At 43.8% G+C, this 19,034-nt stretch overlaps 1 protein-coding gene across 1 annotated transcript in view; it reads right to left on the bottom strand.

The window, feature by feature from the left end:
- Positions 1-9,581: 9,581 nt before the first annotated feature.
- Positions 9,582-19,034, bottom strand: part of LOC138562529 (extracellular calcium-sensing receptor-like) — a 107,017-nt gene continuing 97,564 nt past the window's right edge. The window contains exon 5 of the mRNA XM_069642775.1: positions 9,582-10,501. Coding sequence (XP_069498876.1) covers positions 9,582-10,501 — 920 coding nt within the window. The remainder of the gene's footprint in view (positions 10,502-19,034) is intronic.

The following is a 19,034-nucleotide window of genomic DNA, read 5'->3' as shown; positions in this document are numbered from 1 at the left end:
CGCAGGACTCAGCAGCATTGAGTGAAAACAATGCCATGGATGGCTGGAGGAAGGCGGAGGAACCGACCAAGCAGAACCACAAACAAACTGTTATGACTGATTACATACATTTGTCATCAGTTGCTTGCCATCAGTAGTTCTGTATATACACAGCATCATATATGCATTCTAGGTACAATTGTAGTGGCCTTGTGAAATCATTGCCAGGTCGAACTGGAACAACGTGAGGTTCAGAGTTTCAGTTGACTTTGGGGTGCCATGAATAAAGCTTGTTACCTAATTTTACCACAAACATGGATCATCATTTTACAAACATCAGAGGTGTGGGTCTGATGTCCTAACCCCTTTCTGGAAAGCCTCAGCTGCCTTACCCAAGGCACACAACCAAGTTGTTAAAATGACCCAGAGACGGTTCCAGTGAGGAGTTGCCAATCCATCCAACTTGGAAGACCAGGGAAAGGACAAGGAGAGCTGAAGGATATCCAGCAGCCAGAATCAAAACTGTGGCCTGAGAAGCACGCAGGGCCAAGCCAGTATGGGCAGATCTTGTCCTTAAATTACAATGCAGCAGCAACATAGTGGCAAAATCCCCCAGCAGTAAATCAGCAGAATTGTGGCAGGGTTAAGGAGTCCTCCAGATGTATCCTTACACTAGTGGGCTAGCCAAAGCCAGTCCAACAGCACACACCAGATCCCCTAAACAAAGGCTTTGGCAGCCAACCAATCATGCGACCTCGAAAAACCTGAAAAGGCATAAGTACACTCCGACAGGATATGTAATAGCTGGCTTAAGGCAAAGTGCTGGTTAAAAGAAGTTCAAACCCATCCTCCCCAAAATGCTATACCACTTTCAGGCTCTCCCAATCAGGGTGCCCAAATCATTCTTCAGAGCATTGACCAAAGCAATCTCGTCCTATATATGGAACAAAAAGCCCCTGAGGATCGCCAGAGCGACCCTCACTGCCCCAACAAGGGAAGGGGGAATGGCCCTGCCACACTTTCGCAAATATTACATGGCAGCACAACTCTGGGTCCTGAGAGAATGGCTGGGAGACAATCAACAAACAATATGGGTGTCACAGGACCGGGCGGTCGCCAGATCCCCCTTAGAGGAAACTCTGTGGAAAGCAAAACAACATAGGCACCCCACCCTCCGCATAAGCGAAATCATGAAAACCACCTTAGAAGCATGGGATGAACAGACACGGAAGGGCATCATGACCACAGTGGAGGGGCCATTCACACCCATCTGCCGTAACCCTCAGTTCCCACCGGGAATGGCACAGGGAGCATATGAGAAATGGGAGGCAGCAGGATACACCAAAATAGGCGAAATGTTCCAAAACGAAGAAATAAGATCCTTGTAAGAATGCAAAGAAATTCTAAAACTAACGGAAGCAGACAAATACAAATATGGACAGCTAAGGCATTGGATCGCAACCCCAGACATCAAAACAGCAGCCACAAGGGAACTCAAGCCATTCGAGAAGTTTCTAATAACCAACTCAGGATCTCGAAAATTAGTCTCCTCGCTCTACACATTTATCAACTCCAAAGGGGAAGAACTCAAATGGGCATACATGGTCAGGTGGACGAAAACATTGGGGGAGGAAATCCACAAACGCCAGTGGGAAGACCTGTGGAACACCATACCGAAAATGACCCGATCAGTCCAAAAAAGAGAAATGTGGCTAAAAATCGTAACCCAATGGCACTACACTCCGGAAAGGCTGCACGATATGTACCCACAAACAACAAACACGTGCTGGAGAGGCTGCATGGAGGTGGGCACGTGGAAACACATCTGGTGGGACTGCCGGGGCATCAAAGCTTTCTGGTCAGAACTAAAGGTGGAAATCATAAAAATATTTCCAGACGCGGAACATTTAGGCGAAAAAGTATGGCTATGCGGAATCAAAGATCAGGCAGCTAAGAAATTCAGGAAACCACAATGGAGAGGCTTCATGGGTCTACTCATACCAGCTTGGGCGACAATTACCCAAAACTGGAAAAAACAAGAACCCCCTCAGATGTTCACATGGCTCCAGAAAGTATGGACACAACTGACCATGGAAAAGTTAACACATACAATACAAGGAACGAAAGAGACCTTTTCAAAGGAATGGGGAGAGATACTGGAATACTTGCAATCAGATTATATGGAACAATGGTGCCCACATAATATAAGAATATCGGACATATTGAGAACATAGACATTCACAGTCACGAAAGAACTAACGGGAAATCTTCCGGGGTGGGAGGGGGGTGGGAGTTGGGGGGAGTTGGGGAACGGCCAGGGGTTCCCAATGTTGTAACAGAAAATAATAAATAAATCTTTAAAAAAAAAAAAAAAAGAAGTTCAAACCACTGTAGAGGGTGCAGGACTACGCTCAAAGTGAGGAGCCCATGTGTGCCCAATGGGCATTTTAAGCCATGTCGTGGTTACACTAAGCAAAGCAAATCCTTAGAAACAAAGTGGCCGAGAGCAGGACTTAGAAACTTACATTAGTTTGCAACGGCTACTAAAAGGTAATTGGACTTTTATTGCAGTAAATCTTTCATCTCTGGTGAAGCCAACATTAAAGTACAGCTGCCACAGTATTATCCCAAAAACCAATGTAGGGTGATACACTCATCCTAGGGCCCCAACAGAGGGCTTAAACAGAACCAATGGCATATAAGCCATGATATAATGATATGATATGGTAGTTGTACCGCACCAAAAGTAAAGGGAGGGGAACAGAGGGGAGACAAGACAAATGATCTTACTAGGCCTTGAGACATTCAAATCGCAGAAGTGCAAGCAGGAAGTGCAGGGGAGAGGTGTAGGAGAAGTGCAGTCAGGGCAGCAGGTCCCTGAATAAGTGCAAGGGTGGTGAGGCACTGCATAGGAATAGACCCAGATCGGAAGTGCCAGGTAGGCCAGGACACAGTACAGGGGAACTGGTTGGAGGGGCATGGTGCCCTGTGTGACTCTGAGGGCACAACACAGCCAGTCAGGACGAGCAGACAGATAGATTAGCAGGAAAGAGGGAGAGAGAAGACAGAGGAGAAAAGGAAGGTCTTCAAGGAGATGGCAGTAGCTTAGCGGGGGGCTCTGGAAGGAAGGTATTGGATTGGATATTGTGAAGACCACGGCCCCATAAAGCCTTGTGGGTGACACCGAGGGTGTGGAACTTGATCCTTGTGGCCACCGTGAGCCATTGGAGAGATTTCAGAGCTGGAGAGATGCGGTTCCTGGGCTTGAGAGCAAGGATAGGTCTGACAGTCCTGTTCTGGATTATTGAAGAGGGCGAAGAGTAGAGGTAGGTAGGTTCAGAAAGACTCTGCTGCAATAGTCCAGTCTGCTGAGAACCAGAGCTCTGGAGACAGTGAGCTTCTGGGGAAGGTGAGGAAAAGTAGAATACCTCTGAGGAGGTGCAGCTGGAAGGGGCTTTCTTGGCAAGGTCTGTGATGTGAGGAGAGAAGAAGAGAGTGGAGTCTAAATGACACCAAGGTTTTTTTACTCACAGGTGGGTGAGGGGAGGGGGCTCAAGGAGGACGGCCAGAGAGAGAGAGAAAGTCGGAGCAGGGGTCCCAATGAGACGAATCTCAGTCTTACTGGCATTAAGGCAGAGGTCATTGGAGGTGTACCATTCCTCAATAGCGGTTGGACAGTCAGGAATGAGCGAGGAAGGAGAGGATATTGAGGGTAGCCTGAAGGAGAGCTGTTTGTCATCTGCATAGCACTGGAAGATAGAGGTGAAAGTGGAAGTCAGGCAGGCCAAAGGGGCCAGATAGACATTGAAGATCCAGAGAGAGAGTGGATAGAGCCCTGGGGAAAATCACATGTGGAAAGAGAGGTGGTGGAGAGAAAGGACCCTAGTTGAAATTGGGAGGGTCGGTCCAAGACGGAGGAGGTCAGCCATGCCAGAGCCTAACCCGTGATGCCAAGTTTCACGCTGAGACGATTGGTCAGGGTGGCGTAATTGCCCGTGTCAAATGCAGAGGAAAGGTCAAGAAGGATCAGGAAAGTGTTGAGAGCTGGAGTCAAGGTTGGAGGGCAGATCTTCATGGGTGTTGAGGAGAGAGTGTCCATTCCTCTGGCTGCTCTGAAGCCAAACTAATGGTCATGGAGAAAACCAGCAGATTCAGTGTGAATGTTTAGCTGCGTGATGGCCAGCTTCTCAAGGAGTTTGCCCAGGAAAGGAGTGATAGAGACCAGGTGATAGCTAGATGGACAAGAGGGATTGGAAGAAGGCTTCTTCAAGAGAGTGCTTGAGGAGCGAGGGGGAAGATCCAGTGACAAAGGAATGATTACAGAAATTAGCCAAGACTGGAGCGAGGGAAGCAATGTTGTCCTTATTGGCTCTGGAGGAGCAGGGGAGCACCTGTTTGGATGAGACTTTCTTTTTTTAATTTGTATGTGGTTGCAGAGATCCTTTACAAAAAGGCAATGAAAAACATAAAAGAATAAAAAGGTTATTTCGATAATACTTCAAAATTAGTTGGTACTAAATACAATTTTCCTATGTACACAATTAAGGAACAACAAATACTATTTCGTATCATCATTAAAAGAAGAGATAAAGTACAAAAGAAGAGAAAGAAAAAATTCATATCAACTTCATTTCCTCGAATAAGAAAGTAAAAGAAGAACGAAAGGAGAAAAAAGAAAACAAAAAAGCCAAAGTGCACAAAAAAATTCAATTACAGTTATTTACTCATCTAATCATCTGCCTGAGCCCCAGTTACACATAGAGCAAAAGGAAATGGATGGTGAAGCCAGAGTAACTAGAGAGGGACAGTAGTTGAACTTTAGATGAAGATTTGTATCTTTTCTAACACGTGTATCACCTTTATCGCCAAACTATATTCTTGTCCTGACATCAACCTCGCCCAAAACATATCTGTGAGGATACCCTCCAGTTTGTCCACATGTCTTTGGAATAAGGTTGCTCTAAAAGGCCAAGAGTCCTTACATTCAATGAACAGATGTTTCACTGTCTGCTTTTCAGCAGTTTCACATACTGTACACAGTTTATGGGAAGCCTCCCCCGCCCCCATTTCGAAAGAACTTCTCTAGTATGCGCAATGTTTAAGCGGAGTCTGAGAACGTTTTATCTGGCTCTCCAATTGGGGAACTTCTCCAGATATCTAGGAAAGCAGCCAAATGTCTTTTCTGATAATGTTCACGAGTGTGCTCGGGTAGCACCCCGCATGGCTTCCATTGTAATAGTCCAAACCATCTGTGCAATTGCTTTCTTTGACTTCAGAGGATTGGTAATCAGGGTCTCCAAATCTGTATCAGATCTTGCCAGGATCTCTCCAACTCTCCGGTTCAAATCAGTTGGCAGCGCTGATTTAGAATGTGCGAGGTGGTCTTTGATATCTGCATACAGAGTGTGGGGTTTAGAGGTCATAATTAATCGAAAGAGGGAAACCAGCTTCCAATCCGCCAGAGAAGCCAATGATTTAAGACCTAGTTCATATCTTAAACATACTATAGGAAGACCCTGTGGAAGTCCAAAGACCCTCTTCCAAAATAAACCCTCCCATTTTCACCAGTTTGTTGTTTGTTTTCCAAGGTAGTGGTTTAGCTTCCAGACTATAGAAAATCACTGGTACAACTTTGGCCAGATAAAATTTTGTTAGAGGGGTTATTGAGAATGTACAATATGTTGTATACATTTTCTTTCATTTGGGAAACCAGTCGCAAGATCTTACCATCTAATTCTAATTCCACTTTTTCTATTGATGATGCTGCGTATATTACATACCCCAAATAAATCACTCCACTCTTGGAATTATTTTGTTATCCAGTAACCAATGATGACACCTTTTTCCTTACTTGTCTAAATACCAGTATCTTGGATTCCTCTGGATTGATGGAAAGACCATTGACTTTAGTGTAATCCCCATTTTTTCCAGTAAATGTTGCAGACTGATTGCTGTCCTATCTAGCAGAACAATATCGTCGGCATAGATCAGCCAACAGATGTTATGTCATTAATTTTAGGGCTGGCCAATGACGATGACTCTAATGATGTACCCATGTCTTCCAAATGCAGATTAAAGAACAAAGGGGCGCCCAAACAACCCTGTCTAACAGCTCTTTCTACCCTAATGAGATGTCCTTGCTCATTGAGTCTTACTCTCATAAAGGTGTTCCTATGAAGTTCTACCAACATTGCCATAATATGTTTTGGAATCCCCCAACTTGCATGTTTGTTCCATAAATTATCTCTATTAACCTGGTCAAAAGCTTTGGAGAGATCTATCCAAGCTCCATGCATTGGTGAATCTCCCTTCGCCCTGGCTTGTTCACTGACAATATTCGGTGCTAACCCATTTAATGACGTGGAAAGATACCCTTCCTATATCCTTTCTGGAGCTTGGCAAGAATATGTGCCTCTTATACCCAGCTTTCCAGTTCTCGTAACAACAGATTCATAAACAACTTACTCTCCACATCAAGGAGGGCGATAGGGAGATAGCTCGCCAGATTCACTCGATCAGCCCCCTTGAAGAAGGGAATAACTATGGCTGTATTCAAAGAGGAAGGAAACATCCTTCTTTTTAGGATATCCCTAAATAGTCAGTTAAGTGATCTAGCCCAGAGGTGCACATTATTTTTTAGGACTTGATAAGTCAGCCCATTAGGTCCAGCTGCCCTAGACACAAATGATTTAGAGATGCTCTGCTATTTCATGCTCATCAAAATTCATTAACCATGGACCATCAGTACAACTAATCAGAGTTCTAATGTAGGGATTCTCGAAATGTTGTGACAAATATTCCAACCACTTAGATTCTGCAACCAAGTTGCACTGAGAGTTGCTATGCTGCACCTCCAACTGGTTGATGATTGGCCAGAGATGTCCCACATTATTCTCAGAAACTAACCTCAGCATCACCTCACCATCCTTGAGTAGGCGCAGCATCTCTTGTCCCTTCGACCAGTGCCTAAACTCATTTCTTAATCTCCTCCTCTCTTACTCCAGGAGTTCACTATTCATGGGTGTCTTCCACAGTTCTCTAAGGCCTCTTCTTAAAGCCCTCTTTTTCTCCCAAGTTTCCTTGTAAAATACATGGCGATGGGAGACTTGCTTCCCTGTTGTTACCGGGCTCGGTCCATCGGTGACCCAGATACATTCTATACATTTTGAAGGCTGATAGTTTTCCTCTACTGCCTTATTGTCAAAGTGAGATAAATTATAATTTAGGCGGATCCCTTCTTTTTTATATTTAAGCAGCCTAGTTTTCTCTTTCCTAGATGTTAACATTTGACTCTGTCTAGCCATTGGTGTCATTGTCCTATCAGAGAGAACCAATTCTAACCGTGCATGATCACCTGCTCCCCCATGTTGGATCTTTAATGAGGAGCAGCACAGAAACAAATCTGATGAGACGTTCATAGATCAGACGTGTCTAGAAACATCATCAGGCGTTACAGGAGAGAGGGAGGGGCCACATGTGCTCCCATAGGTGCAGATGCTCAACAAGCATTGGCAGAGACAGTTCGTTATTGCCTCTTACATTCACAGGCATGAATGCACTAAACTGTGTGCCTTACAAGATACTAAGTAATTAAATGGCAGCAGGTTACAGCTCGAAGATGAAAAATTAGTAATAGAGATTATTAAAAAGACCTGTTCAAGGTGGTCTATAAAGTCTTTACTCTGTCTATGATTGGTATTGCCTTTGGCAATTGCATTGTTTATGCCTTTTTGAAAGGTTAGCCACATTCAGCCACAGTGGAGCCCTGCCAAATGCCCTTTATGCTTAGGGTGCTACCAGCCGAGAGGCTCCGTGTACAAGGAGCAAACTTCACTGCATCAAAGTGTGAGCCTCTAGCTTCACTGCGATATAAATGCTGGCAGTTATTATTACCCTATGTAAGAGTGTCGAAGAAGGAAGGTGAAACAAAGGTGCCATAGTTGTGGTCGTAGACTTTTATTTGTATTAGATTATCCCTTACTATCCCAATTGCTATGAGGGGTTTTCCCTGCCTCAAAACTAATACTCGAGGGTCGCTCAGAATGTCTGTCAACTCAAATACCACCATCCTGCGTCATAACCTACTTCTATCCCTCACACTACAACTAAAGGATAATCTAACAAAAAAGTTGCCCCAACCATCTAACGTACACCCCCGGGTCCCCTCTGGGTCTCTCTCACCTCCCGTTACCTTCTAAGGGATCTCGTCATGCCACCGGAAATTTCCAGAACTGGCGTTCTTCTCTTCGGCAAAGCAGTCTTCTCTCTTCTGCCTGTGGAGTATATCAGGCTTTTCTCAGGTTTCCATCCACCTCATACAGCCAGAATACTGCACAGTAAGGCACCATGCCCACCGTAATGTTTGTAGGGTCACCGAGAACATAGGAAAATGGCAGACCATTGATTATATAATCACTCTCTCCTTCTTCCCTGGATGCTATTCTAGTGCCGCTCGGGCTGGGGGGATTTCTCTGTCATATTATCCTTCTGTCTCCCCCAACATTCATTCAGCACACAGCACACAGGAAGTTCTTGTCTCTGACAAGTCTGACACCTCCGTCAGTGGGCACAGCATTGCCAGGTATCTCGAGTACTCCTCAAAAGGGAACTCGTTATGTATATCCATTTTGCAAGCATCAGCAACTCATACGAACTCTTGAGCACATCTCAAGGCCATCACACATCCAGAACTCAGTTTTAGTAATACCTACACATACTGTAGGGCTTACTGTCCAAATAAGTTATTTGCCCACTATGGACATATTACACAACTATTCATGCATCCTACTTTACCTCACGTTACGTTCCCTTTTGTTGTGATCTACGTTTGTTGGTTTTTCACTCAGACTCTGCTCGTCCCCCTCTTACCTTTGCCCTGTTTACTTTTCACTCTATAGACCACGGTCTGGGATTCACTTGGGATGGGGTCACAGTTCACCCAAATGGACATGGTCTCAGCACCCTAGGACCTCTGTGGTGGTGATGTGCACAGTATAAAAGCCAATTCACATAACCTAACATAACATACAAGGACGATATACAAAGGTACACATGATCTCCCAGAAACCTCAAGTTGTAACAATTCTACAGACCATTATTATGATGCAAATCAAGGTAATTAGTCAGTCGTGAGATCACCCAGTTGCTGGAACTCAACTTCTGCTCGTTTCTAACACACTTTGCAGTTGCTGAGCCTGAAAGGCAGCATGAACGAAGATACAGCATGTCCTGTTGTGACATGGTCTAACCTTGCCAGCTGCTTGGAGAAAGTGTGAGGAGAGTGAGAATAGCAAAAGCACGTATAAAAATGTATCCATTTGAGAATGAGTTCCTCCCCTTCTTACCCATGTCATTAGTTTTGGGTTATACGGGGTGTTGCGTTACCACTGGCGGAATTCATAAACATCAGCATGCTGAGTACCGTCTTGGTTTACCTTTGTAAAGTTACATGTGCACATATTGATCTGACAATGATTCTTATTTGTGAGGGATATATTCAGCAGTTTTAAATTGTGCATTCATGATCCATTTTCTCATTCCAAAACATAGGTTTAAATGAATTCACACTTTAAATTGCATTTACATAGCAGACCCTGTTGTTTTCATTTTCTGATATCATTGACTAAATGCACTTTTCCAACAAGATGCCCCTTTGTGTTGTTTTGGGGCTTCAATAACATAATATAGCATTTAGGAAGGAATATGCAGCAAAGCAGCCCAGCGCTGGAGCACAAGATGGCAAACACCTCCACGGCCACCATGTACTTCCCGCGTGTGCTCAGGTACGCTGGGATGAAGGAGATCCACACACTGACAAACACCAGCATACTGAAGGTGATCAGCTTGGCCTCGTTGAAGCTTCCAGGGAGATTCCTGGAGAGAAAGGCCACGATGAAGCTGATGGTGGCGAGGAGGCCCATGTATCCCATCATGCAGTAGAAGAAGATGGCGGCTCCTTCATTACACTCAAAGATGATCTTCTCGCTGCTGGACTTGTTCAGTTCTGGAAATGGAGGAGACTTCAATAACCAAATAATGCAAACGAGAACTTGAATCAATGAGCCAGAACATACTATAGACCAGGGTGTCTTGGATCCCAGCCATTTCCTTGCAGGACTGTTGGGATTTGTTGCCTTAAATGCTATGACAACTATGATAGTTTTAGCCAGAACAGTGGAAACACAGATGGAAAAAACAATCCCAAAGACAACCTGCCGCAGCATGCAAGTGACATTCCTCGGATGACCAATGAATACAAAGGAGCAGAGGAAGCAGAGCATGAGGGCAAGAAGAAGAAGGTAACTGAGCCCACGGTTGTTGGCTTTGACGATGGGAGTGTCTCGGTACTTGATGAAGACACACAGGACAGAAGATGTCAGCAGTGTTAGGAGCATGGCAGAGACAGCAAGTATTCTACCGAGAATCCCTTCGTAGGAGAGGACATCAATGCCCTTTGGGATGCACTGGTCATGCTTCTGATTGGACCACTGATCATCAGGACACTGTATGCATGTTAGGGACTCTGAAATAGAAATCATATTATTTTGTGACTTTTATGCAACATCTTTGTGAATAATGATACAATGACAAAATCAGGTGTGTCTGTGAAACGCTTTCATTGCAAATGTGCTCCATGTGACAAGCAGTGTGTAGTCAAAAGCATTAGGCCAGCCCTGCATTACGTTACAATAAATTAGATAGAATGAATTCATTCAAAAGTATGAAATGAAAAAGAGAATGCTAAAACAAGACCAATGGTTGCTAAACCTAAGAAAATATATGCACAGGTGTTCCCTTGTAGACCAGCAGAGCAAACTTAATTACTTCTTTTGGTCAAAACTGCTAAATGAAGAACAGTCACTGGGCAAACAATGAGATGGCATAAGAAATAAGGGGTATTTATAATCAGGGGAATTGTACATTGTGCTCAGACCACCCTGATCTCAGCCTCTACTTCAGCATTCCCTGCATCCATGAATGCAAACCTAGAACCCTCACACTTCAATGTGTCCTCTACCCCACTCGACACCCTTTCCCTGACTTCTACTCAGCATTCCATGACTTCAACACCAGCAATCTCAAATGTGAATGTGACAACTCACACTTTGCAACAATGAGGAATTGACATCTGGCAAAGGTTCAAAGCCCTGGCTTCTTTGGTTTTTATTAATACGTAAAATGATGCAGGTGATTTCTTCTCCAAAAGTTAAGATGATAACCGGACCCTCGCCAATTCCATGCCAATAGCATAGTGCACGTGTGCCCGGCTGCATCAGTAGCCTGATCCACAGCACCTCCTCTGCTCAAGACGCAGAGCAGTTTCAAAGGTTACAAGATGCCCACTGGACCACTGCATCACCAGGCAAGTCAATGCGGCACAGAGGCGGCATTTAAGATATGCCTCCTATACCAAAACTAAAATGATCATGAGTACCCCATGCTGGTGGCAGGAAAATCTTAAAAATAAGCTTTGCCTGAGTACAGGCATATTTCTTGAATAAGAAGGAGGCACTGGCCCTGGTGTCTGCATTCCTCGAACCAGCCATACTAATGCTTGTTTCTCAACCAGCTTGACACTGGATCGTATCCTAGTGAAAAATGTCACCTGCTAGCCCGAACCAACTACTCAACACCAGGACCTGAACTGAATCACTGCAGAGCCACTCAGTGACTCTAGCCAGGGGTTACAACCATGGCTCGGCCAAGCTAGCCCTAGACCTGCTGACACATCGATCACACATTGATGTACCCAAAATGACCACTTTGATGACCGTCGCCCGCTAAGCGTTCCTGGGACAGCCCCTACATGCACATTTAAGGAGCCAGCATGTCACTGCACAGAGCCCTCTTATTCACTCTTACTCGACACCCTCTTGCTGCCAGGCCCCCTATGCTCCTACATGCCCAAACTGAGCCTGGTCAGCCAGCATCTATGTCCAATCCCGTGTATGACTGCGTCAGCCCACCAAGAACTGGTACTGTTGACTTGGAACTGCTCCTAGAGACTGGTTGGGTCATGTTCAGTCCTATTTTCAAAAGACATCCTTTTTATGGTAGTTCCTTACCTAGCAACAAATGCAAACTCAGTGTCCTCAAGTCATGGTCACTCCTGTCCTATCATAAATGTAGATGAATAATCAATCAAAAGTAATCTAATTTCTGGAATGAAATCTTCATAATTCTGAAATCATGCAATCAAATAAATGTTGCACTTATATGAAAATATGTGTAATTGAACAAGGTTAATAATCAAAGTATATACATAAATCAATAAACAAAAAGGCTCGTTGCATTTCAGGATTTCCCTTCATCAGAAACACATTTCAATATTGTTCCTCTTCTGTATGATTCAACAATCTGGAGAATAAACAGAAAGGAATCATCAGTATTTTCTAATCCATATTAATGTTTCCATTTCACAATTTATGATACCCAATCCTCGGTGGGTTTCTATTCCCATGTACCTGGCTGGCTCTTGATAAATGTCTCTTTTGCAGGACGGTCTGCCTCAATAGCAATGGGTGGCGCTACCATGATCCAATTTTCAAAATTCACCTCAATCTGTGTGATAATTTAACAAAGGATCCCTAGTTTCATCTTGCTGAACTTCTGATTTAAATCATATTGTTTCTATTGCGATAACTGGCAAATTCACCATCTTTGCTTCTATGGCTAGGCATCATTCAGTTCACATCATATCCATCTATTACCATCTTGGTCCCACTGGAACACTTCTATTGCTCTGGCTCATTCAGTTCATATCATATCCATCTATTGCCATCTTGGTCCCACTGGAACACTTCTATTGCTCTGGCTCATTCAGTTCATATCATATCCATCTATTGCCCTCTTGGTCCCACTGGAACACTTCCATTGCTTTAGCTCATTCAGTTCACATCATATCCATCTATTTTCATTCTTGGTCCCTGTTTGGTGTCCTGACCCACGTTTGAGCTAACATGCTGCAACATTTAGTGCTGTGGGCTTAGAAATCCAAGATGGCCAAGAAGCCCACATGTACGCCAGAATAGGAAAACTGTGCAGTACTGGCATGGAAAACATCATGATGGCCAGAACTTCCCAGAAAATGCACAGGGAAATGCATGAAGAATAGGCTGCCACCCATTTTTGCCTAGGTTGTGAGCACAGGAGGGCACTGCCTAAAACCACCATTGGGCTACCCACACAGTAGCCTGAAACCATTTTGAATGGCAATGCCGATTGCCAAAAGCAACCTAGAACTGTGGGGAATTCATTTTATTAAATCCCAAAAATGGTTGCATTACCAGTACTCACCACTATCAGAAAGCCGGCGTTTTAAAACCACCAGACTTGTGTGTAAAACTGAACAAATGAAACAAAACCAGACCAAGGAAAGACTTGCTAAGAGGTGGATACAATGTAAAACTTTACTCTGAAATGACTTGAAGGAAGTAATTATTTAATGTGTATGTAAAAATCGTAATAGACTTAAACTGGGGGACAAAAAGTGACATTTAGCTGAAACCTGGCTTAATGAAACTGAATTCTGCCTGACATCTACCCCCACAGGAGTTAAAACCTGCTCAGCCACTCTTCCCCTTGCCAAAAGGAGTTGTCACCTCTCTGATTAGATTAGGGGTGGAGCAGCTACTGGGAGTTGAACAAAGGCCTGTTCTGGGCCCAGGCAGATGGTTTATTAGGGGGGGTCGTAAATGGCTTCCTTTTGAACAAAGCCCTTCCTTGACTCAGGCAAAAGTTATATTGGGGAGGTCGTAAAGTGGCTTCCTCTTGGCAGAAACGGGGAGGGGCAGCCCCTCTGAGGACAGGCTGACCTTAAAGAAAGTGGATAGACTGGTTTCTACACCATGTGACCTGAAAAGACACACCCCTGTTGGCCAGAATATGATTCTAAGAAAGATGTATAACTCACAGTGCAGACTTGTCAAAATTATTTAAATGATACCATAATTCTTGTGATTTTTCTGCCCACATTTTAAGAGGTTTTAGGACCCGGTGGGATGATCTGGGGGTTTGCTAGCGGAAAATAGGGTTTCACTCCAAATGTCTGCATGTTAAAAATCTGACACTTCATCAATTAATGTCCACACTCCTTGCCACATGTGTGTAAATTTGGGTAAAGGTCCGATATTGCAAAACCAGTTAAAAAGTGCAAAATGTTGCCATTTCTGAATGCAAGTCCCCAGGAAGAGCAGAGTTTGAACAGAGTATACCTCATGTGATATGTGATGGGTGCATGTAATTTTAAACAACTGTGTATCTGTGCAATATGTATTTGAATAAAATATAGATTTGTGGGCAAACTGACCAGGGGAGGATCCTCTGACCCATAAAACCTACAGCATCACTCTGACTCACATTTCCTTCCCCCAATCATGGGAGAGGGGAGAATTGGGCCAATGATAAGTAGAGAGGGGCAGGCTTAGCTAGGCCCAGACACACACCCATTTTCAAAACACATAAAAAGAGACTGCTGGGACAGGTAGAGACATTCAGATCCAGTTGCTGCAACACGCTTTGCCGGACCACACCACATCCAGACTGATTCCAGCTACATACTCTAGAATCTAGAACTTATACTTTAGAACTTAAAGCAAGGGCCTGAACCCACCAACTGAGAACTCCTCTCAGCAGAACTTTTGCCAGAAAGCAGTGCTGTACCCGGTAGTAGAGACATCCAGAAAGCAGAGCAAAAGATCCAGGAGCCAGCAGACCAGACCGTGTACCCGGAACCAGAGACCAGATTGTGAAGTGCTGTGCGCAGAGACCGTCCGGGGCGAGACCATTGCCGCTAACCTGAAAGATCCGTGATGAGGTCCAAATCTTCCAAAACATTTTGTGAGTACTTAGATCAGATTGTGACAGGAATAAGCTCTTAGTGTAAAATAATATAATTCAATCTATTTTAATCTAACCAGAACTGCCTCGTAGATTCATGATTCACGCATTCGCAAATTTTGCCGCGATTTGCGATTTGGCCCGATTTCTTTACTTGTAAAAAGATAGCTGCTTTTGCCTGAACTGCTAAAATTCGTTTGTATCTTAAGAACCATCCCTGAATCATTGCTAAAGTGAGCCTGAACTCATCCCAAGTAGCTACCACTCCCCCTGAACCTCCTAAAGGGAATTAAAACCATTTTCAGCATATTTCTCATTTCATTGCCATCACCTTTTAAAAGCATTTTGGGCCTGTGTTTCAAACTCCTACCTGTTTCCTCTAAGCTTGCTGGGGGGGCAACTGAATTTCGTATTGTATTTGATTGCATTCCTGAGAACTGTGTGCTCCTCTTTCCATCTACTTCCATGTCTTACATTGCATAGGGGAGGGGGGTGAATCGCCACCAGGGGAAAAGTGAACATATGATATCTTGTGAAACCATATTAGTTAGTTCTGTGCTGCATTTTCATTCAACATTGCATCCATCTGAAATCATAAAAGTATTTTTGCTACTTGATCCATCCTATACTAACTCCTCATTGATTGTAAAGAAGTGTGCTAGTGCCAGATTACCCATTGTTGATCAACATCATATGTTTAAGTGTACTATCAGATATGAATTTATTATGAAGTGTGATATATATATTGTTTAAATTCTCAAATAACCCTTTTAAACTTGCAAAACAGAACTACTTCTTGGCTCAGTGGGGCCAGGGGGATTCCAAGAGAGGGGTGTTATATAGGGGTAGTCATCCAGAACTCATGAACTGGACATAAAGATATATCAAAAAGGGTTTCCATTCAGTATCCCACACTAGCCATTGACTTAGCTGTAGTGTTGAATTGAATCCTCTTACATCCCACTGGAACATACTTGGATGAACTCGGACAGCTGTTGATTCTCTTTCCACTAAACATCACCTAATTCTCTTAGGTGACTTTAACCTTCCTTTTCCAACCACTTCTCTGAAATCTGAACTTTCTTCTTCTTTAAGTGACCACGCTCTCACCTCTGACCATAACCTACATGCTCACACTGGGGGTTACTCTTAGGATCTCAGATTCATCCGCACTTCTCTTTCAGCCACTAATACTACTGTCACACCATCCTTATCTGATCACACCATTGTATAATGAAGATGATACACAAACACCTCACGGTAAGTTACAAGTAAGTCCTTTAACCATGTTACTCTTATGTCCTGATTTACATGAGAGAAAGCCACTGACCCCCACAAGCCCTGCTACATCATCCAACCTCTTTTTATTGTTATACAGTTATAAAATAAATGTTACCAAGATGAACACACAATTAAGTAATACAAACAGATTCAAAGTCATTACACACTTTTCAGCTAATAAAAATAAAAAAAGACCCATTTACACCTGTGCTCTTGCAGCACTAATTTTGTCCTTTGGGTTCTCGGCCAGCTCTTTGCAGATGACTCTCAAATCATCTTCTCTTCTCCTGAACTCTTCTCTAATCTCTCCATCCAAGTTTCCCACCGTCATCTGCCATTAAATGTTGGATCGCTTTGGACTCTCTAATGTTAAAGTGTACCAAAATAGAGGTGTTGTTCTTCCCTGCCAAATAGTGTCTCTCATGTCTTCCCCTGCCTATCCAGTTCCCATCTGACATCATCTCCCCTACTCTTCTTCAAGCTAGACACCTCTGTGTCATCTATGACCCTTCTGACAACTTCCCTACTTGCATCTCCAAAACGGCAATGGCGGCTCACCTCAACCTCATTAATATTAGGAAAATCAGGCACCTCATTCGTTTCAAGCATCTCTTAACCACTCTTGTCTTCTCTTACTGGACTACTGTGCCAGTATTGTCTTTGGTCTCCCCAACTATGTGTTCTCTCCTCTCAACAAGATCATTACGTTTTCTACCAGAGTTCTCTTTGAACTCCCTCACTTCACACCTATTCCTTTGTACTGTCACTAGGCTGTATGGCTGACGATTCAAAACAGGGCCAGATTTAAATGCCTTCTCCTGGTTCACAACTCTATCCACAGTAAGGCATCACTGTATCTATCCTCTTCTATCCAACTCGACAAGCCGTCTCGTAATCTCCACTCTGCCTCCTAGACTATCCTTGTGCCACCTCAGTGCGCCTGTGCTTCCTCTCTCTTTTGCTTTCTCTTTTTTCTTGCTCCACTTGCAAGGAATTCTCTTCCCCTGAAATCCCAGAAACAGTCCACATGGATTTCTTCATGTGGTTCGGTTTCAACCTGTTATGAACGTTCAAGAGATGGGATCACATTAGAAGCATCAGACCTGTTAACAGGTTCTGTAGGCTTTGTAACGATAAGTCTGCATTGGAAGATCAGAAGCATCTTTTGATCAATTGCATGGCCACGTAGAAAGTGCGACTGAATATGTTTAGGTGTTCCGTTCATTCTGAAGGGTCCCGATTAGGGGAACATGTCTGGGTACAATTAGTGAATGGTTACCAGACATCACTGATTATTGCATTGGTGCATTGCCTATTAACTATTCATTCTTTCCTGGGTGAGAATGTATACAACTCTTTCTTCCTTTTAGTTATTGTCTCTACAGGCTTATGTATACAGCAATTGGAAATATTGGACCTTTCATGTGTGTTTATTTCTATATTGGTTACTATTTTAGCGCCCGTTTGAACATGTTGAACTTTGAGCAACATTCACACTTAGTATGTGGATTTTATATGAAATTCAGATATGAAATGATTGCATTGTGATGTTCTGTTTATATTGTGTAAAGGTTGTTATAAACTACATGCACAGTAATAACAATAGAAACGTTCCCTGCCTTAACATTAGGAACCCTTCTACATATCAGTTTTTTCCAAACCATCCTTGATTTTCCACTTCTGTAGCACCTTTGTCAGTCCCCAGACATCTGGACAGGACATTGGCCACCGAGGAAGTAGAGTGGACACTTTGCAGTGGGGACAGGCTCACAGAACATGGCTCCACGAATGCTGGCATTCCAGTGCAGCATGGACACTGATCATTATTACTGCTCAGTGGCCAGGCCAGCCATAGGAATGTGTACATGCGCATTCAGAATGTTGGGTGGTTCCTGCTCAGTGGCCAGGCCATCCATAGGAATGTGTACATGCGCAGTCAGAATGTTGGGTGGTTCCTGCTCAGTGGCCAGGCCAGCCATAGGAATGTGTACATGCGCAGTCAGGATGTTGGGTGGTTCCTGCTCAGTGGCCAGGCCATCCATAGGAATGTGTACATGCACAGTCAGAATGCTGGGTGGTTCCTGCTTATTGGCCAGGCCAGCCATATGAATGTGTACATGCGCAGTCAGGATGTTGGGTGGCCTGTTCCCTTGGAGCTGAATTCCAGGGCTGCAGTTAAAGGCCTATTGACTGCTTGCAAAAGAGGTTCAGGTACAGCTGCATTCAGGCATCGACAATGAAACGTGCCATTGTCATAGATAAATTTTCATGAGTTAACATATCCCTATTGATAAGTTCAGTGGTAACATCGTTCTGGTTCTAAGATTAGGGGCGCCCTAATTGAGATTGTGCCTGCTATATCATGGGAAGGAACATATAAAGCTTCACATGCATAGCCACAGCCTGCAGGAACTAATCATTGCTGTAGGTGTCAGCAATTGGTTGAAAGATCTCTACTAAGTAAGATATTTTTCAGTAAAGAAAAATGGTTTTAATTTAGTTCCCTATTTCTTGCCAGAGAAGCTTTTATTGAGGACGAAGGGGATGTAGAATTAGTAGACAGCACTGTTATGTTATGTTATGTTATTTTGCATTTATATAGTGCGTTATATACCATTGGTAGGGTCTGAAGGCGCTGGTAGGTTGAACGCCTTTGGGAACCGAAGTTCAGATCAGTAGAGAGAGTAGAGAGAGTCAAAAGGTGCGTGTGAGCACCGAGTATGTGTGCAGCATGTGCGATATCTGTGTAGTAGCTGCTTCTTAGCGGTAGGTGTGGTGGTTGAGAGATCAGGAGAATGTGTTAGTTCAGGCAGGTTTTGTCCAGAACGGCTGCGGCTCTGTTAGGCCTGAGGAGAACACCTGACTGGGCGGTGTGTGACCAGCAGTTTGAACATAGAGTGATGTGGATTGAGTGGCGGATGTTGGTATGAGAACAG

Source organism: Ambystoma mexicanum, unplaced genomic scaffold (genome assembly GCF_040938575.1).
Source record: "Ambystoma mexicanum isolate Mex_15411 unplaced genomic scaffold, UKY_AmexF1_1 Mex_scaf57, whole genome shotgun sequence".
NCBI classification, from domain to species: Eukaryota; Metazoa; Chordata; class Amphibia; order Caudata; family Ambystomatidae; genus Ambystoma; species Ambystoma mexicanum.
Note: the sequence above shows the minus strand (reverse complement) of the source record. Positions and strands in the feature narration are given on the sequence as shown.